The 20,993-nt window shown below is 42.8% G+C and overlaps 3 protein-coding genes across 3 annotated transcripts; all 3 read left to right on the top strand.

Annotated features, from left to right (window-relative positions):
* Nucleotides 1-8,491: 8,491 nt before the first annotated feature.
* Nucleotides 8,492-11,274, top strand: LOC142991847 (fibroleukin-like). Its single transcript, XM_076142008.1, has 2 exons — nt 8,492-9,137; nt 10,166-11,274. Exons 1-2 carry the CDS (start codon nt 8,492-8,494, stop codon nt 10,873-10,875), a joined length of 1,356 nt encoding a protein of 451 aa, XP_075998123.1. The 3' UTR covers nt 10,876-11,274.
* A 935-nt stretch (nt 11,275-12,209) lies between these two features.
* Nucleotides 12,210-15,432, top strand: fam185a (family with sequence similarity 185 member A). The gene is made up of 8 exons (XM_076142260.1): nt 12,210-12,761; nt 12,872-12,981; nt 13,304-13,396; nt 13,560-13,698; nt 14,384-14,425; nt 14,516-14,611; nt 14,708-14,842; nt 14,998-15,432. Exons 1-8 carry the CDS (start codon nt 12,338-12,340, stop codon nt 15,108-15,110), a joined length of 1,152 nt encoding a protein of 383 aa, XP_075998375.1. The 5' UTR covers nt 12,210-12,337; the 3' UTR covers nt 15,111-15,432.
* A 1,184-nt stretch (nt 15,433-16,616) lies between these two features.
* Nucleotides 16,617-20,661, top strand: LOC142992069 (leucine-rich repeat-containing protein 17-like). Its single transcript, XM_076142357.1, has 7 exons — nt 16,617-16,869; nt 17,887-18,091; nt 18,175-18,651; nt 18,779-18,993; nt 19,471-19,626; nt 19,983-20,124; nt 20,196-20,661. The coding sequence occupies exons 2-7, from the start codon at nt 17,967-17,969 to the stop codon at nt 20,476-20,478; spliced, it is 1,398 nt and encodes a 465-aa protein (XP_075998472.1). The 5' UTR covers nt 16,617-16,869; nt 17,887-17,966; the 3' UTR covers nt 20,479-20,661.
* Nucleotides 20,662-20,993: the final 332 nt, after the last annotated feature.

The following is a 20,993-nucleotide window of genomic DNA, read 5'->3' as shown; positions in this document are numbered from 1 at the left end:
TCATAATGCAACTACATATCAAAGAAATCCTCGGCAAACGACCAACTGCTGCAATGATGCAATTTGAAAGGGAATGCACTAATTTCAGAAATATTTTATGTGGTAACATTATTTACCGTGGGCGTGTTCATTATTTATTTATTTATGATTATGTAATTGGTCGGACGTTTGTGTAATCTGAGACACTTCGCAAATGTGCCACTAGATGGCAGCATAATAAAGACAATACAGTGACATGGGCGTTATCGCACTAATTGAGCCACCTGCGTTATAATGGCTCCTGTAAAAACCCAACGAGGTCAATGATGTCAGAAATTACTTATTAATACATCAAACTGCACTGAAATAGATGCTTGTCTTGTTCTTTGCCATGTAAAATCACCCGAAGATCTATGCATGTGTAATCATCCAACATTATGCAATTCAGTGCAGTGCAATTCAGTCTTTTGTGACTAATGTTGGATGACACTTATCTTTTTGTTATGACAAAAAACCAAAACAAATCACACAATGATGTGGAAAATTACATTTCACCTCACCGTTCTTTCAAATTGTCCTGTCGGGGAAATATCACTTTGCACTTACCCTGTATCTGCAGCCTCTAAAGTGGAAGTCTTAATATGCTGGTGAGATTGGAACGCTAATGTACACAGTGTTCATCAGCTCTGACAGTAGCTTATGCTAAAATGAGATTTGTTTATTTCTTTTGACCTAAATTGTTCATTGGGTGAATGTAACACTGAGCACCAACATCTAGACAGTTACCATAGAGAAGAAGATTCAGTTTCCAGGGTAATAAAAACAAAGGTTATTTATGGTAACACGAGCCCTTTCTCAGCAGTGAATAAGCAGAGAATGAAATCTTAATGAATCAGCCTCCTGTTCAGGATTGTTACAGAGTAAAGATAAGGAAAGGTCGCAAAAGTCAGTTTCAGACGCTCTGTATCCCTGTGTAATTTGGACAATATGTATAATACAGGTTCTCTATTAACCACAGCTGCGAAATACACAGAATTCGGCACAAATCCATCCAATATGAAACTCCCTCAGGGTAGGATATAAAGTAGAAATTGAACTGTTATATGTTAATGCCTTTGAAGCAAATTTCTTTACATGGTTTACTACAAAGCATACTTTAAAGTATACCATATTCTCTGCATCACTGGAAAATTATACATTGGTATTTCATGCGTGCCAGGGTCTCAGACAGCCGCACTTTCACCTTCTTCCACTGGATGCAAGGTGAAAGCAGCAGACAACCTGTTCTCACATTAAGCTCATTTTCCACATCCTTCATCAGGACAACGGCTCTGAAATATAAATTTCAAACAATGCCTTAATGAAATCCAGGCTTTTGGAATAGCAAGAAACTGACCTGACGTTATCTGGTATTGGCTCGCTGTAGAAAATCCAGCCCAGATGTGAAGGACACTTGGTCCTTTCCTCTAATTCTTTAGAATCACAATCACTCAATTGACCACATTCCCACACATGGAAATGGAACGTTTAGTTAGAATGTGTAAATTAAAGATTTTGGACAGAGGCAATGTATGTGTGTGTGTATATGTGTTAGAGAGAGGCATAGAGAGAAAGACTGAAAGGATAGTGTGTGTGAGAGAGAGAGACAGGATGAAAGCCTAAGTTGATACACATTGATCCACCTGATTACAGAAAGTGTCATATCATATAACTGTTACACAATGTGAGTATTTATTCTATCCCAGACAAACAGAGAGTAGACTAACATGAACAGGTTAGTTTATAACAAGGCAGATCTAAGTGGGGTAGTATAACAGGCTGGTGTTGCTCTGAACGTAAGCCACTGGGTTTACTCCAGTTCATTTTGAAATGAGACACTTATGCACATAACAGACATGAGTGACGACAGTGGCTTCTCTGCCCAAAGTGGATGGAGATGAAGTGGTCTGCCAGGAAGCCCAGGCTGCAACGCTGGACTGATGGTCAGATGTTTGTTCTAGCCCGTATGGAAAAAAGCACAATGTTTACACGATAGAGGACAGAGAGCGGGCCAAGCCAGATCTCTGGGGGAATTCAAAACACTGTTTCCCGAGAGGGCACCAAGAGCTGAAAAAAGTGCTGCCCTTAAATGGGTAAAGCCAAGAGTGGAAGTGTTACAGGGGATATTTGTGACCTGTTTGTGCCATGCAGCTGCAGTGGAAGTGAGGCATTACTTTAGATCAACAATCAAGCATATCAATCCTGATAACCCGAATCATCTGCATTGTAACTGCACAGTTCCTCATGCAGTCTGTACCTAAACCTGGTTTGTTGTGGCTGAGTAGCAGCTGCAGGGGGATTGGCTGGAGAACATTGTTAAAGATTTAGCTCTCTGATAATAAATCAATAAGGCCCAGCATTCAGACAGAAGTCTCTCAAGAGTGTAAACATTTCTCTCACACTATTTCCCACTCCAAGTGTTGAAGTACTTTAGTGGCTTTGAAAGGTGAAAGGACACTTATTCCGGGCTCTTCTCCTGTCAACAGTTGGCAAATGTCAAATCTTCTCATAGCTGCATAAGCAATAGCAGAGGCAAAAGGTGCAATTTACAAATTAATAATAAAGTGATACATTAAGTGGCGCAGCAAGCTCCCATCTTTGCTGGATGTAATGATCACAAGACTTCTTTACAAACATGTGCACACTCAGAGGCCACTTTATTAGGTACACCTGCACAACCCAATACAATTCAATATAACTCCCTTGCTATAAAGAGTAACCACCGTCAGAGAGACCAACTCAACAGGTAATTGTTATGGCCATAGTAGTGCTGTTATACCAGACTGCATTGTATTGAAAGGTGTTTCCAATATATTACCTATTCACCTACATGAGGTATTGATTGCATGTACAGACATATCTATTAAAGTGGGATCTAAGTGTATATGTTTGCCAAGATAGTTAAACTGCATCCCTACTCCAAAGTGAAATATTTATGGACTCGTAAAAGTTGCCATTTCTCACGAATATGGCAATGAACTATTAAGTTGCAGACCCCAGAATCCTGTGTAATGCAGCACTCTCACGTATTTTTCACTTCCAACCCTAACCACTGACCACTTATTAAACAAATGGCTTCCTTTGTCATTGTTAAAAGACAGCTGAGGAACCTGCAGGTTTGTACATTTAAGAGCAGCAGGTCAATGAGAAGACAAGAGGGATGTGAGACACATGCGTCGAGCGTCGCATTCCATTGCAATGAAATGAAAATGGACATATTTTTTAAATCATCATTCATGTGTCATAGTTTGTGTTCTGTAGAAGGTTTGACATCTACATCCTTGATCTGTGAAACTAAATCAATAACTATCTAAACTCCCTGATAAACATATTTGCCATTTTCATGCAAAAGCTGCTTTGTTGCAATCACAGATCTATGTTGGATGCACTCTACACATACTGAGACGCCGTGGCCGTTCTCACGGATCACCTTGCCAATTTTGTTCCCTTCTTGACGATCGCATCTGCACTGTCAACAACTGTAAATCATTTCTTTTGTCTGCATGGTGGCAATGTATTTGAATAAAGCAGCCCTCCCGTATCAGTTGGATACCCTCAATTTCCTAAAATCAAAACTAAGCCACAAACCTTAAACAAAATTAAATACGTCCTGACAAATCCCTGCAACAGAACTGTGTCTCCAACTCAGGATCAAATGTATTGTGTATTGATGAATGCATACATAGTTTGACCCCCTCACATATGTTATTCACATGTTTGCGGCCTTATTGACAGGAAGCGTGGGACGCGCCTGCCAGAACAACTGTTACACATATGCATACTTAAAGCCCTGATAAACTTATTATTACAACATGTAGTGAGAATGCTTTGCAAATGGTGTTCATTAACTGATTGGATTAGAATGAGGACGATTTGGAGGGAAATAATAGGATTACGCTACAACACATAAATCCTTCTTCTGCTTTGAATGTTTTGTTGTTTTCTCTTGAATGATTCAGAACTGTTTGTGCTCACTTTGCTTATGTTACACCCAGGTAGGAAAGTAATGCTGGTACAACTAACTGTTACTACTACCCCGAACTGCATCACTTCATATACTTCATATACTTCATAGACCTCATATATGTCATATACCTTATATACCTCATATTCCTCACAAACCTCACATATCCCTGAACACCCACAAATTTGAAACGCCTGTACGGTTTAGATATTAGATATATTTGACATCATTTATAGCAAATAGTTTATGTCAATTGTGTAAGTGCCACAGAATAATTTGTGAATGTTGACAAAACTTTCAAAAATCAAAACCATAATTTGTTTTGTTTTAAATTATAAGAAAACTTCAACTACATTAATCATCAGATGAACAGTTTACGAGGCTGTCTTTGAATTTTCAAAGCAACAAAGCAAAACACTCCAAACATTTGGCACAGAGTATTTATTACATATTTTAAAGTCTACGTGTATGAATGTGTATGTGGTCATGAAATGTGCTTGGGTTTGTGTGTGTGCGTGTGTGTGTGTGTGTCTGTGTGTGTGTGTGTGTGTGTGTGTGTGTGCACTGATGTATGTGTATATACTGTATATATATATATATATATATTTTATATCTTATTTGTCTATGCTGGGTATGCATGGTGGTCCCATAGAGCTGAAGAAGAGGAGATTTGCTGCATTTCTTCTTGCCAGTTTGCTCCCATACTCAACAATGAAACAAGATATGAAAACCAATCAGAGATATGCTGGTCTGCCAACTACAAAAATGTTTGGAATTTTGTTGGAATTATTCATCCTTGTCAAGTGCAAATTACATCATCAATGTGCATGGTTTACTGAAAAAATCAATTGTACTGGAACAATTAATCAAACTCACCTTTCATGCACTGTGTGTGTTCATGTAGTAAGCTTCTACAACGGTATTCAGAATAGCACAAATAGTGGGTTTTTAATTATATTTATTTTGTACAATTATTTTTTTACAGGATTTGTTTTCATGAAGATTAATAATAACAGTGAGGTTACATCTCTGTCTCCATGTCACTCTGCTGCAAGTCCAGATGTGAACTGTGGCATTTAGCTAAATGGTCAGTGCCCCCCCTCCTCCCCCCCTCCTTTCGGCCGTGCTGTCCCCTCTTCCTGCTACTGTGTACTGAATCGGGCCGTAGCGCAAAAATATTAAAATTCTCACGGAGATCTTCATGCATCACAGACCCCATCTACTGAAGTGCATGAATACACACACCTCCCCTCATTCCTCCTCCCTTTCCAAACCTCTCACTCCCCATTTCGCTCACAGACAGCACTTACACTGAGGAGTTCCATCAGTCCTTCCTCCCTCCTCTTCTCCAACCCGCCTTACCCCCTCCTCCAGCTGCTTGTCACAAAGTGAGGTGGGCCTTTTTTCAAGCTCTCCCTTTTCTCCATTTACTCTTTACTCAACGCAATGAGGGTAACAGCACTGTGTGTGTGTGCGACCCTCCTGGCCGTCTCTAGCCTGTGTTGGACCACGACAGACCCCGGGGAAGGAACCGTCCTGTGGAATGATGGAAACGGACCCTGTGCTGCAACTCTGAGACCTGCAGGACCATGTGGACATGGGCAGGATGGGACGTGCCCCTACCAAGTGAATCTGCCACCGCTGACTATCTATCTACCAAAGCAGCTGAGAGAGCTGGAGAAGCTTGTGAAGGAAGTGCAGAAGCTGAAGGACAATGTGGATCAGCTGAGGAAGATGTGTGCAGATTGTACAGTAAGCCAGAATGAGAGAGAGTGTGGAGGACTAGGAGAGAGAGAGCGTGAAGGGCTGAAAGAGGGTACGGACAAATCTAAAAATGAGAGCAACTGTGTAAAAGAGAGAAATCCAGAAAGACCAAATGAGAATGAGAGAGAGTTTGAGACAGATGTTGTTATTGAGGAAAAGATAATAGAAGGAGAGCAGGACAGCGACACAGAGGAAATAGTGACATTGGAAGACAAAGCAAAAAGAGATGAAGATGTCATTAAAAGAAACGACAGAGAGGAAACTCTGACAGAAGGTAAACACAAAGATGGTACAAGTCAAAGAAAGACAGAGGTGACAAAGGGAAAGAAGGAATTATGGCAGGAAGAGGTGCAAACTGGAGAAGGAAAGGAGAGAAGTGAAGATGCAGTGAGAGGAAAGGTTGTTGGTAAAAATAAGGACACAAGGACAGAAATTGTCAAAAAGAAAGACAAAGATCGTGAAGAAAATTCAGAGGGAGATATGGAAGATGAGACGGGGAATAAAAAGGAGAAAAAGATTACAACTGATGTAGAAAATGCAGAGGAAATAAAGAAAAATGCCCCAGAGAAGGAAAGCAAAGCTGAAGAAGAACAGAACAGTGATAGGATAAAGATGTCTGAGGGCAGTGATGAGCATACAAATACAGAGAAAGGGCAGCTGAGGGAAGAGAGAGAAAAGGAAATAAAAACAGAGAGACGTGAGAGACCAAAACAGACTGGAAGTATCAGGGGGACAGAAACAGAGAAGACCGTAAAAACAGGGGCGGAGGAGGAGGAGGGGGAGGAGGAGGAGGAGGGAGAGGGGGAGATGGAAAGGGAGATCAAAACAGAGGGAGTAAAACCAGTCCAGAGTGTCCAGAGCGACAGTGATGGAGAATTAACATCCAGCAGAATAAGTGAGAGTGCAGACTTTGTTTCAACAAGCCCAAGTCCTCACTCCACCCCAAGCTTAAGTCCAAGGCCTCACACCACAGACCAGGACCAAGATGTGACATTTACATCACCGATTCAACCTTTGTTTGACTCAGGTTCCAGTTTTAAGGATCATGGGTCTGCCATTACTGCAAATGGAGAGGCTTCACAAAACCCAGTGCTTGACCACGAGGAACGCCAACGTTCTGATGGAGAGTTGACTACAAGCACACCGACAACAACAACAATCATAACAAGTCCTTTGGCTGGCCCAGGGGAAACGACAACCAGGTCAGGGACGAGTTCACAAGGTCGGATTAGGTCGACTACATCAACTACAGCCGACACTCGTCCTGTATCTGCGGGTGTCACAGATTTCAACCTCGGCTCAAAGAATATCAGCTCTGAACCTAAAGCTGGCATGAAACCCACACTAAGACATGGACCAAAGCCTGGACCAAAGCCTGGACCAAAGCCTGGACCAAGGCCTGGACTAAAGCCTGGACCAAAGCCTGGACCAAAGCCTGGACTAAAGCCTGGACCAAAGCCTGGATTAAAGCCTGGTCCAAAGCGTCCAACAACTGGAACAAAACTTCAACAACGTCAGCCGACATATCCTCAGCATGACCGGAAACCGGACCGTTCTGCTCTACCTGACCAAAGAGCAACACAAGGCCGAAAGTATACGCCTTCTCACCCAAAACCCACAAATGACCGAACAATTAAACCTAACAGTGTTCCAAATCCTAGCCAGAGACTTCAACCTGATAAATTAGAAACCGATCATAATCTGAGAAACAATCAACAACCAAATTTCGACCATGGCTATACGACTGATCTAAAGCACTTGCCTATCCAAAACCCAAACTCGCCAAAGAAATCTTTACCTCCTAACCAGAAACCTACACTTCATCCAAACCCTGTACCTCACAACAAAACCGTTTTTGAACTCGCTCCTGTAATTGACCGAGACCGGGGCGCTGATCCAAACCCAATATTTGATCCAAACTTAAACCCTGACCAAACGCTTATTCATCGCCCTGAAACTCAAATGCCTGATCAAAAACAACAACTGGACAAAGAGCCAAGAAGTGAAGAAAAAAGTCAATCTGATCACATGTCAGAGCCAAATTATTATTCCACAACAATCCCGGAGCTGGAACCTGAAATAAGTCCAACAGCGACAATCACACTAAACCCTCCTAAACAAAGGCCGGCGACTGAACTCATGGAAAATTTCGATCAAAATTCTTCTCCAGACAAACAGCAAAACTCAACACTTGGACAAAATCTTAAACCTAATCATTCTAATGTGGCCCTTGATCAAAATCCTAAACCCAGCCAGAAAATCCCTAAAAATAACTTAAGGCCTCATACCAATAAAACATCTGTAAATAAATTAAGACCAACCCCTGAGCAAAGACCCTTAACTGATTTAAACCTTGGCCAAAAGCCGAAACGTGTCCTAAACCCAAAGTTTGTGACTGACCCAAAGACTAAACCAGATATCAGATCTAATCCTGACCAAAGACTTAAAACCACAAAGCCTGCACGAATACCGAGCATTAACCATAAACCTATACGTGAGCAAAAACCTGACCGTGAAAACAACCAAAGACCCAAACCAAGGCCTCCACCCAGATATGGGTCCAACACAAAACCTAAAATTGGGCCAGGGACAACACTGCATCTTAAGCCAAAACCAACCATGCAACCCAGGCCAAAGACATATTTAGATCCCCCTCAAATCAGCAGGACCCACCCTGATAGCATCAAGATCCTTCAAACTGACAAAACATCTACTTCAAGCCCTGTAGAGTCCAGTACTAACACAATGGACACCATCACCCCACCTCTTAAGACCTATGGTGGCCCTTTACAGGAGACCAATCCCTTCTCTCAGCTTCATACTTTCCCAGAGGTAGTCACGACGAGCCCCGACAGCAGGATCACGTCTGATCCCAGGCCAAGAACAGCTGGTCAACCATCATCAATCCCAACGACAACAAGACCAAACAAAAACACTGGTGGGATCCTCCGAGTTATTACCTCTAGCGCCAGTCCAGGATCCAGAAAGTCAAGTCCAGCCAGCAGTCCAGTCACTGGTGACTCGAGCTCACAAGCTGAGATAGTTTTCAATCAAGAGGAAGAAGCACAGAGTCAAACTATAAAACTAGACAAAATGATGACCCCAGTTTCATCTGTGAATCCACACGCTCCCTCTGATGTCAGCTCTGACTTCAGGTTAACAACCCCTGCCACCTCTGGCCCAGAGCCTTCTGCTGCAAGCTTTTTTCCTGAGTTTTCCACTCCAAGTGCACGAGAGCTGCGTGTCAAAATTAACCAGGTGGCTGCTTTCATCCATAACAGCCTGAGTCCAAATGGAAGACTGCCGGACAGGCATCCAAAGAACGACGCTGAGGAGAAGCAGGGAGGCAACAGGCCTGATGGGAAGCTCCCCACACGGACATCACCCAAAGGCAAGAGATGATACTCACACACTATCACAGAGCTGATCAAGACCTGTCTTTGTTCTCCACAAATTTTTAAAAAGATGACAGATAAAAACACAACACTATACAACACTTATTGACAGTGTTGTGTTATTTTGTCATCATATACTGTATATAGCATCATATCAAACATGTGGGCTTTGTTACGACAAAATTCAATGAAATAAGCAAAATACAAAACAGTCAAATACAACAAATTTGACAAATAAGGTTTTATGAATTTAGACCAACCCTCTAAACATCTAAATGTGTTTAAATCATGTTCTTCTTCTTTCCCTTATCATGCAAAGAAATCAGCACGATCTCCCGTAGTAGAAACAGTTAAATCGTGGGGTAGTGAGGGAGTAGTCTACCTCACTTTATTACTTTACTTTACTGAATCAAACAGCTATGACTTCAGCCCCAAAATGTTGAAAGCATTTCAAGTAAGAACGCCACAGTGACACAAGGGACATCGTTATATGCAGATCTGAGATCACCATTATCTTAATACACTGTGACTCCTTTTGGTCACAGGAATTTAAACATGTGCGAAATGCGTGTGTGGGCAACAGCAGCAAGGAGGGATAAAACCACAACTCCACCATCTAGGAAACATCTTTAAGACATCCATCAGTGGAGTGTGGCTGCCAGTGAACCATTAAGTGCACATCCATTCTGTCACGTGCATTCATCAATTAAACACTGAAGTCACTTAGTTCAAACATAGGATTACAGCAAAACAACTAACATCCCCCATATTATATACAGTAAGGGCTTGACTGAGGTCAGGAGGATTTGGGTTTCACATCATTCTTTGTCGGCTACATTATTTCACAGGGTGGAAAAATCAAATGTTGTTGCACCAGCCTCTTTCGGTTGCAAGTTTAAACTCTGCTGCTCCTGATTTTAACTGCTAGATTTATCGAGAGGAAGTGATAGTTTACATTTGGGGGATTGGGGTGAATTGTTTGAGCTTTGAGGTCTTCCTGACTACATTTTTGTGTCGTCTGCAGTGACCATATTGAGGAGAGACTGCTCTGACCACCTGATCAGAGGGGCGAAAAAAAGTGGTATGTACATGGTGACCCCTGACCTCCGCAGCAGGACCATCCCAGTTTTCTGTGACATGGAGCTGCACGGTGGTGGATGGACACTCATACAGCGCAGACAGGATGGGAGCGTCAATTTTAACCGCATGTGGGATGAGTACAAGTCCGGTTTTGGGGAGCTGAAGGGAGGGGAGTTCTGGCTGGGCAATGACAAGATCCACCTCCTGACCCGAACCAGGGACATGATGCTCAGAGTGGAGTTGGAGGACGTTGACGGTATGACGGGGTATGCAGAGTACGAGCAGTTTAAGGTAGCAAGTGAGAGACTGTACTACAGACTGACAGTGGGCGGTTATTCAGGCACCGCAGGCGATGCCCTTCTCTTCAGTAAAAGCTATGATCACAACAACAGGCCTTTCACCACCCCAGACAAAGACCATGACCGATATCCATCAGGGAACTGTGGAGCGTATTACAGCTCAGGCTGGTGGTTTGATGCCTGCATGGCAGCAAACCTCAACGGGAAATACTACTTTGGACGCTACAAAGGGGTCCGGAATGGGATTTACTGGGGGACCTGGCATAACATATCGACAGAGTACTATCCTACCAATGAGAGACAGGCGTTCAGATCTGTCAGGATGATGATAAGACCGAAGGGCTTTGCTCCTTGACTCTGTCTGGACCTGTAAGAAGAAAGAAAACAGGAAGGCATTTTAAAGTATAACAAGTCCAACAACTTAAACTATAAGCTCTTAAAGTGGCCCTCACAATTAAAAGGCCAAGTGTGTAGCTGTTCCAACAGTCATTGTGCACTATTAACTAAATACTGCCACCTTGTGGTATTTTATTGTGTAGTATTATTTTATTAATGTGGAGGCATGAAGCAACAACAGAGGGTGTACATAGTTCCAAACAGGTTATTCCTAATTTTAGATGATTTTAATATGCCTTTCTTTATCTACTATGTTGTTGTTGTTGTTGTTGAAAAAGAATGAATTCAAAGACGAGAGAAGTGAAATCCTCCTGTGAAGATTTTACTCTCAGTGAAGACTTTTATTACATTACTGGAATGCCAGTTGGTGGTTGAGATTTTTTTTTGTATGTTCTATACTTAAGTCTGCTATCTTAAGATAAAATGAAAAATAATAAATGACTCAACACAAACTGACTTGTCTCCTGCATAGTGCAAAAAAAAAAAAGAATCTGTTAAAATGTGTGTATGTTAGTTACATTAACATTAAGCAAAAAAAAAAAAAACATGTGAGAAATTAGTTATTTCAAACATATACACAAATATTCATTAACATTAGGAAACTAATCATTTTTACTGCAATAAGTCTCATATTCCCTTGATCCTTTGCGAAGAAAACGTTAAAAGGGGTGGGGCTTTATTTAGACACATCGAAATGCCGGAAATGCATGATTGTGCCTTCAATATAAAAGCAAATGAATTTTCATCTTAAGTCCATTACGGTCACGTTTTGTTCTCATCCATTATCTGTGTCCTCACCTAAATTTACACAGCTTTTGCTCTAAAAATGCACAGTTAGAACACAGGAAGAACTCTTACCACGCAGATTAATTATTTATTAAAAAGAAGTATCTTGAGAGGAGATAACCATTTTACTTTATACTTTTAAACTACTACTGCTACTATTATTAATTATTATTATTATTAATAATCATAATATTGCACAGTAACAATGCACAATAACAATTGCACGATAATAATTAACCATCAATAATTGTACAATAACAATTGCACAATAATAATAATAATAATAATAATAATAATAATAATAATAATTAGTTGTTGTAGTAGTAGAGGTAGTAGTATTTGTACATTTTTTGTATTAACGCAAACATTTTACATGACAGTGCGCATACAGTTATAGGACATTATATATTATAGTAGTAGTAGTAGAAGTAGTAGAAGTAGTAGTAGTATATTCTGAAGAGATCTTACCGGGCATGTCATATCATATTCTATCCAGGAGGAGGCAACCGTAACTTGTGTTGTGTTGTTACATGTGGTGGATCTTGCATGTATACCATGTGACCTTGTGGTTGTGTAGCTTAGCTTGATTCAGTAGCCGGCAGTGTGTGTGAGTAGGCTAACCGGAGCTGCGGGTCATGTTGTGGTGCTCAGCATGTCAGCGGGGCTGTGTGGGGCTTCTGCGGTGCCGGAAGCTCTCTAGCCTCCGCTGCGCTCTGCTCCCTCCTCGGTCATTCTCCACCTCTCCCTGTGTCCGCTCTATCGTGACCGGGGCATGTGGAGAGAAGAACAAGCCGCTGAAGCAGTGGTCTCTGGTGGTGGACCCCTTCAGCACGGTGCGGGCTCAGCTGCCCTGTAGCATCTCCGTACACCCGCTGGACCCGCACAGCTTCCCGGAGGCCGACCGAGCCTTCGTCTCACTCCACGGAGGGGACACGGGTTCGGGGGTCCAGCTGGATCGTCTCCACGTTCACTACGATGCGCAGAGCAAAGAGCTGTTTATCTCCGGCGATGAGCTGGACTGCAGCCTGTCTGTTGAACTGACAGCACCCATCAAAAGTAGTGAGTGTCCCAGTAATACTAACTATCTAACGAACTAACTAACTGCCATACATGCGTGTTGTCCTCTGGTGTCCTTAGTTAATAAATCTCTATGTATGTTTGCGTGTTAGATCTCTATATTACTACTCAAGGAAAAGGAAACGTGCAAGTTAAGAAGATGGAGTGTGATATCTGCAGAGTGAAGACAGATGAAGGCAACTGTCTGCTGCATTCTGTCAAAGTAAGAGGCCTCTATTCAGCAAACTAAATACAGTATCTATCAGCTGATTCAGTGTCGTGATCACTGCCAGTATTGTGATGTTCTCTTTGGCATAAAACTGTACAAATGAGCAACAGAATGTCCTCATCAGATGTTTCAGTGTAGTTTCCTTTAACTGAGACTCTTGAGTATTAGTACTGGCTGACATGCTTGGAACAGTGTTGGAAATTATTGGCTTCAAAACAATAATAATACGGTTGTTCCTCTCTTTTGTTTTAAGAAGCACTCAATGTGTCACTTGAGTATTTCTCACTCCCGTTTCTGCTGTTTTTCCCCATCTCAGGGTCATCAGGTTGAGGTGCAGTCCCATGCAGGACATGTTACAGGTGTGGGCACCATCCATGGCAATGTGGACATCAGCACATGTGGACAAAGTGTAAGAACCCATATTGGTCTTTCCTGCTCTTACACTTACCTTCCCTTAGGGAGCAGCACCAGACCAGAAGAGCCTCATCCTGAGAAAAGGCTGATTTGATATCTTTTTCACACCTGACTATGGTGTAAAACATCTCACTTCAATGATCTGTGTGTGTTTGTAGTCAGTGGATGTCAAGAAGCTGCAGGGGACCACAATGAACGTTTCAACAGAAAATGGCTCTCTGAAGGTTAAAGCCATCTATGCAGAGTCCAGCTCTGTGTCCTCCCGCTCAGGCAGAGTAGAGCTGGGTAATGTCCATGGTGAGCACATTCATTAACTATCCCTCATCTGTGTGTGTGTGTGTGTGTGTGTGTGTGTGTGTGTGTGTGTGTGTGTGTGTGTGTGTGTGTGTGTGTGTGTGTGTGTGTGTGTGTGTGTGTGTTTGTGTTTGTGTGAGAGCCTGATCCTTTAGTACTGCAGCCATGCTAAAATGCCAGATGAAGCAAAGATCATTGTCCACATTGTGTGGAATGGGGTTCATCAGACTGTCACCCTAGCAGCACAGAACAAATGGAACCAATATAGACTAGAAGGGGTGTAGTCTGTCGGATTGTAGGATTATAGATTTAACATCAGGTATTTATGCTGTTTTGCTTAATGAATGAATCTGACAGAGGGGTTACTTTATAGTAGTAAAGTACTTTAAAACTCTGGGACCCTAAAGTAAAACAGCACGTTAACATGAAGTTAAGAGAAGAATGTGCTGTACGTCATCCACATAGAATTTCAATTTCTTCCGGGTGTACTGTAGATGAGCCTCTCTTCCTAGAGTACATGGAAACAATTATCTTGTTGACATTCTGACGCAGGTTTATGGTTTGCAGTCAGCGACAGAGGTGCTCTGCCTGAAAGAAGAGCTGTAGTCTTTATCTTTCCAATATCTTGTAATCTTATACATTGATGTCTAGTAGTAAAGTAACACTATGTGCTTTCACTGGTTTAAAGGTGATGCCACTGTGAAGACATTGTCTGGAGACATAGTCATAGGTAAGCAAGTCCTTCCTCTCATCTCACAGCACAATGAACTCTGTAAATGAATCTTAGTCTCTGCACTTCATCCTCACTTTGCCTTTACAGACGGTTCAAACAGTTTTCTGAAGGTGTCCTCTCGAAGTGGAGCCGTTGATGTGTATGTGGGAGATGGTGGCAGTGCAGAAGTCCACAGTCAGGAAGGTAAACACACTGATTCTTAAATACTATCATATCAAACTTTATTCTTTCCTTTTCCTTATCTGTTATTCTTTAGTAAGATTCTTCTGCGTTGTGCAGGTACGGTGTGTGTGCGTGTCCCCTCCTCGCTAAGCGCAGGGTTGGAGCTCTATGGTGCCTCAGTGGAGATCGGCCCAGATGTGGATCTGCACGGATTAGAGCAAAGCACAGCCCAAGGCCAAACCACAGTTTCTGGTATGCCATTACTCTTTGTTTACATCTTAACGCTCTACAGCAGAGTTAAACAACTCAATATCAAGTAATAAATCATAACACTATGACCTAACAGCAGTGTGTTTCTGTTTTTCCCCTTTGCATCCGTCTGGTTTCCCCTCCTCTGTGTCTCTCAGGCCGCTTGAACGGTGAGTCTCAGACGGAGCAGACGGTCAAAGCCCAGGCAGACAGAGGCTCTGTCACACTGAAAACACAAAGCTGGTTCGAGTCCCTGAAGCTTGGAAGCTGAATTATGACCAACGGTTTAAATGTTGAATGTTTGAATGTTGCTTCAGTGTTAAACAAAGTCCGAGCCAGGTAACCACCGCTGAGGCTGGACCCCCTCCCCCCCTCACTACTCTACTACACTCACACTGCTCAGGTCCTCCATACGTTAAAGTGAGGAAACTCCACATCATCTATATTTGTAACACATTCTGTTTTGAATGTTGATGGCAATCTTATTTAAGATGACTGTACATAGGTGTTACTTATGACATTAAACATACATGTATATGTCTGATAAGTCTGATCTGTGTCCATGTCTTCATCTGTCTTATACCTATAAACTATCAAACATACTTTGTTTGTAATAAATGCATTTTCAATGAACTTAATGTGTGTAAAGCATATAACTCACCTGTATCTCATTGTGTAATCTTACAGAGTTTAGACCCGTTAGTGTCTTGCAGTAACTCAATTTCAGATTTACACAGCTTGATGAATCACACCAGAGATTTGCTTGCCAGATGTCACTGCACAGTGGACCAGAGGTTGGTTTCAGCATATGTGTGTGTATGTAGACATACCCCCCCCCCTGCAATTAACAAGCTGGAGATGGATGGATGTTGCCGCTGAAGTGAGTCTTGTTCAGCTGTCTTGGTTTGGTGAGGGAGGAACATTCAGACAGGTACCACATCCCTTAAATCACTCTAAAATACAAACAGTGAATGTACATTAAAATCTACAATGATTAAAAAGGTTCTATTGAAGGATCCAGTAGTAACATTGTAACACATCTCAGCAGCTAATAGGATTTACACACACAACAACCACAATACTAATAACAATAATCGGGTGCATGCTGAGCCAATCCTTTATTTGATCACTAACAGGGTAAACACACACACACACACACACACACACTCAGGCAATTCAGAGTTTCTACTTCACCTAACCTGCACGTGTTTGGACTGTGGGGGGGAAACCTGAGGACGGGGAGGAAACAAAGCCTGAGTGGAACCTGAGCCTATTTGTTACCAAAACAAAGAGGTGCAGGTTGAGAACCATGTCCCTATTCCACCTTCAGCAACACACACATACACCCTCGCTACTACTACTGTACTTTGTCCTCACAGACGAGCATGTGTATGTGCATGTGAGTCAGAGTGTGTGTATGGGCCAGCAAAACTGAACACGGATGTCGTTTGTAGAGTTGGAGAGTCTAAATCATTCTTTTATCCTCCAGACGGTTTTTCTCACTCTGCACATTTTCGAAGCCCCATAAAGTGGAACCATACCATCTGGAACAAAAGCTGCAGAGCCTCCCAGGGGAGAAGTGTGTTTATATGTTGTGGTGCATGTGTGTGTGATGCTCCAGAGAAGGCACGTGGTGGTGCTGGTGGTGGTGGGGCGGTTAGGGGTGGAGGTTTGGGGGGTGGGCCAGAGGTTTTCTGTGTAATCCCAACCCACTTGGCCACAGCTGCCTTTGACTCTTTCTCTCCATCCTCCCCACGTTCATTCTCTCTGGGCTCTGACGCTGAGCGCTGTACTGCAAGAAATCAAAGGAGACTCATGGGAAAGAAGGAGTGAAGACTTAACCCCTGCAGGTGGACGGACCGCTGGACCCGTGGTAAATATGAGGCTGTGACCCGGTGACATTTGAAGAAAGGATCAACAACAAATTAAGAGGAGGACGCAGACAAGACAGGTCCAGGTGTTCCAGTTGAGTCAGCTTTTCCTCTGAAGTACTGAAACCTGCATCAGATCTCCAAAACCAGAAGAAATTAGTAAGTAGACACTTAAACTTTGTGCTTAAGCTTTGAGCCAAATACAGATGTTTGTTTTTACCAAGAAAATGTGCAAACTTTGCTGTTGTCTGAGTTCATGATCATCATGTTTTCAATTACATTAGACTCTACTGACATTCAAAATAAAATCAGACTACAAGGAAATATCAGTTTTGTTCCCTGATATCTCAGATTCCTTTATGAGCCTCCTGATTCATAAACAGGGCGATTATACAGCCGGTTTAGTCCTGAGGGCCACATCTGTGCCTAGTAATTATTATCACATTGTACCAGCCATGCATGAAATACGGGCTGGCAGAGAACATCGAGAGAAACAGAAATGAGGTTCATTCTGGGAGTTTAGAGGCAGCATGCCAGTGAGTATGTGTGGGTGTAACACAGGAATTGGCTTTGTTTTAATGAGTTAGTCAACAAAGCCACTTCTACTTCAGCTTATAGCACTTTTTGTTTTTCTTGTCGTGTTTCTCTGTGTGTCAGAGGTTCTAGTAGAGCAGACTGAGGCAGATCTGAATCATGGTCTATTATAGAGCGAGACCCCTGTTACAAATGGGCATGTTACAATTACAATTGAATGGAATAAGTCAGATAGAATTGCACTTCATGGACCTCAGACTCTCACAGAGGAGCAGCATCTCTCTTCCATGTTGCTCCATATCATTAGTTTAACTTTAACACTGTTATGCATTTTGGGTAATGATGATGCTATACTGAGACTCTTACTGCATTCACCTAAGAAAGCAAAACAAAAAGAAAAAGAATGAAGAGCAGAGAAATGTGCTGAATCTATAGTCTCTATAGTCTATAACTAATATAAAATGTTACATAACCGATTCCTGCTGCTCCTGATCACTTTCCTGCTGTGTTTCTAAGATGTATATACATTCCAGGACTGTCGCTAACTCTTACATAATGTTCCACTGCTCACTAAGCAGCAGCTGTATTTCACCAACAATATCAGTGTTGACCTCTGACCCTTCTTGCTTCTGTTTCCAACAGTTTTTTCGAAAGGCTTGTGAAAACAAACCTGGTGCTTTGGCTCCAGCTGCTCTCGTTGACGAGACTCCGCCGGGTTCAGAATGCATGTGACCTCCTCTCTCTTCTTGGCCTTCCTGGTCTTCCTGCTGCTGCCGTCAGTGGAGATGAAGAGAGCAGGCAGAGGTAGAGGCCTCAAAGGAGCAAGACATAAGCTCACACGAGACAGGTATAGATTTCCTCTTGAAGTTGTCACGTTAATGAGCACAAACAGACAGAGAATAACCTGTTTTTGTGTTTGCAAACTGTCAGGATCAGAGGCCCTGGACGTCAAAGCAGATCAGGCCTCCCAAGACTTGTGGCTATAGACTGCACAGAGTCTACAGAGTCTGGAGACGTGTTTGTAGACTGCCAGGACAGACGCCTCCCGTCCCCTCCCACCACAAAGACTTGGTCCCAAGAACCCAAACACCTCCTCCTAGCCCGCAACAGGATCAAGGTCCTCCGTGAGGGGGCATTTACTGGATTTGAGAGTTTAAGGACTTTGGATCTGCAGCAGAATCAAATCTCTCTGGTTGAGGAGGGAGCTTTCCAGGGCCTGACGCGTCTCACATCCTTAATGTTGCAACACAACCGCCTGACCACCCTCAGCGATGAAGCCCTTATTCCAATGCCGAATCTGAAATACTTGCGTCTCTACCACAATCCCTGGAAGTGTTCTTGCCCACTGGATAGTCTGATTCACACCATTCAGGTCCCGAGCAACCGGAACCTGGGAAATCATGCCAGGTAAATGAATCCAGCATAGCTTTTGACATGAGCAACAACCATGAATTTGATCGCAAGTCATTCCATTCTACTGTTTGTTTAAATACCTCGTGATTTTCCTCATATCATTCACAATAACCTGATCCAGGTGTGAAGAGCCCCTCAGGCTGAAAAGCAGGAAGCTGAAGCAGTTGGACCCGGAGCTGCTTTGTCAGGAGGCTGTGCACACCAGTAACCCGCAAGGTGACCAGACAGACGTCACAGATCCTGTAGGGTCTCTTCCATTCCGCAACAAACCAGATGCCACCACGTCCTGCCACACTTACTTTTACCCTCACCTACGCATGGACTGTAGCAGCAGAGGTAAACTCAGCTTTTGTCTTCACAGTTCAGTCTGAATAATGCTGCTTCGCTCTGCTCTATACATTCACTACGTTTAGTGTGGAGATTTGACACGTGTTCCTTACGCAACACGGAGGTTAGGAAAAATATCTCTAGAGCGGGATTCAGGGAACTCGTTATTAAGCAGACAGGAATGATGGAACTTCCACAGTGCTGAAAGGATTTCCAAACCCAAGGCCACGCGGTGAACTGGCAGATACACATCTGGAGCCGCAGGTGTTTTCTATTCACCGCTATGTTGCATGTTTCCTTTACGTCTCGCTGGTTCCACGTTTGAACGCTTTTTCACATGTAATTAATAGCATGGAAAGTATTACCTAAACAAGACAGAAGATAGAATATCTGGGCTTTTCTATCAAATTAAGATGAAGAGATTTGACTGAATAAATGAAAGAATGATTAAGTGCTAAACTAATCCCCCTTTTGCTCCATCTGCAGGTCTGACTGAGGTTCCTACAGGCATTCCAGAGGATATCGTTGAAATGGATCTGTCCCATAATTCTATCCGTCACCTCAAAGCCAGAGATTTCAAAGGAGCAAAGAGCCTCAGGACCCTTAACCTCAGCAATAACAACATGGAACGCATTGACACAGGTACAAGATTCTACTGTATGTGTGTTTGGAGAAACCTACAGAAATGTGTTTTATCTTTGCCCTTATAGAAAACATATGGGCGGCCAAAACGTTTGGAAAAGTTACACAACTGCAGCCCTCTGTTTCTCATTTCTCATTTTTTGAAGAGCAATGGGCACTCTGCTGTTGGTGTATTTAAAGTGTTTATGCTGGAGAAAATTTAGAGCGTTTCAGACATTTAGTAATTTCTCTATTCAAGGGACACAAGCTGGAGTTTGACCCTAAAATGCACTGGTTTGATGGGATCGCTGGGTTCTGGTTGTAATAAGCAGAAACAGGTCAGTACCCGTCCATCATGTTCTTGTTCCCTCTCGCAGCCTCTCTGTCTGGGCTCCTGCACCTTCGTGAGCTGGACCTATCAGACAACAGCCTCCATTTTGTGCAGTATGGAGTTCTTGAAGACCTTTACTTCCTGTCGCAGCTTAAGCTGGGAGGAAACCCCTGGGTGTGTGACTATAGGTGAGTCCTGTTCCTTAGAAACGTGCAATCAAATTCCCAACCACTTGTTTGAATACACCTCTTGTCCTCAGCATCCACTACATGGTGTACTGGCTGCATCTGCACCCGGTGGTGAGGCACTCGGGCCTGCTGTGTCGCTCCCCTCCTGAACACACCGGCGAGAGAGTGGAAGCATATGTGCAGTCCTACAACAGAGAGTGTCCCAGGAACAGGCAGCACAGCAGGGTAGACGAAAGCCAAACGGACCCTGAGCTCTGGAACACGGCCCTGGAGGTGCAGGGGGAGCTGGAGGAGGAGCTGGAGCCGAACCACTTGAGAGCTCCACAGAAATACCAGATCATCAGACTGTCCTGACTGAAGTGACAATTTGATTTCTTCACTGTTGTAAAAGTTTGTATCAGATGGAGATATTCAGTTTTTCATTATTGCTTGTATGTTTTGTAAGTGTTATATATTTTTAATAGAAATATAAGAGTGATAAATTTCCTTTTTTGTGTTTTGACTAATTATTATAATTACTGTCAATGAACGTGATCAGTTTGGGTTCAATGCATCCAATGTGAAAAACTGCATTACACATGAATCCTGATCTGGAAACAGAATGTGGAAATCTCTCTGATATATTTGAAGCTGGACCTGAAGCCAAACAAATTGAGGTTACAAATATGCGTCAGAGCTGCAGAATCTGCTTCGCTGTGAATAGTCTGTCTCCTTTGATCTGATGGGCCAAAATATGCAGAGGAATCATCAGTAACTCTTGTTGTTTGAAATAATGGCACCATTACCAATGAACAAAACCCCCGCATTACTCCACTGGATGTTTTTCCAAGTACAACAGATTTCAATCAGTCCCGGCAATCAAAATACTG

The sequence above is a fragment of the Genypterus blacodes genome, unplaced genomic scaffold (assembly GCF_046128005.1).
Source record: "Genypterus blacodes isolate CSIRO-AG114 ecotype Tasmania unplaced genomic scaffold, CSIRO-AGI_Gbla_v1 ptg000021l_1, whole genome shotgun sequence".
In the NCBI taxonomy this organism is placed as follows: Eukaryota; Metazoa; Chordata; class Actinopteri; order Ophidiiformes; family Ophidiidae; genus Genypterus; species Genypterus blacodes.
The sequence above is the reverse complement of the archived record's forward strand: the minus strand, read 5'-3'. Positions and strand labels throughout refer to the sequence as shown.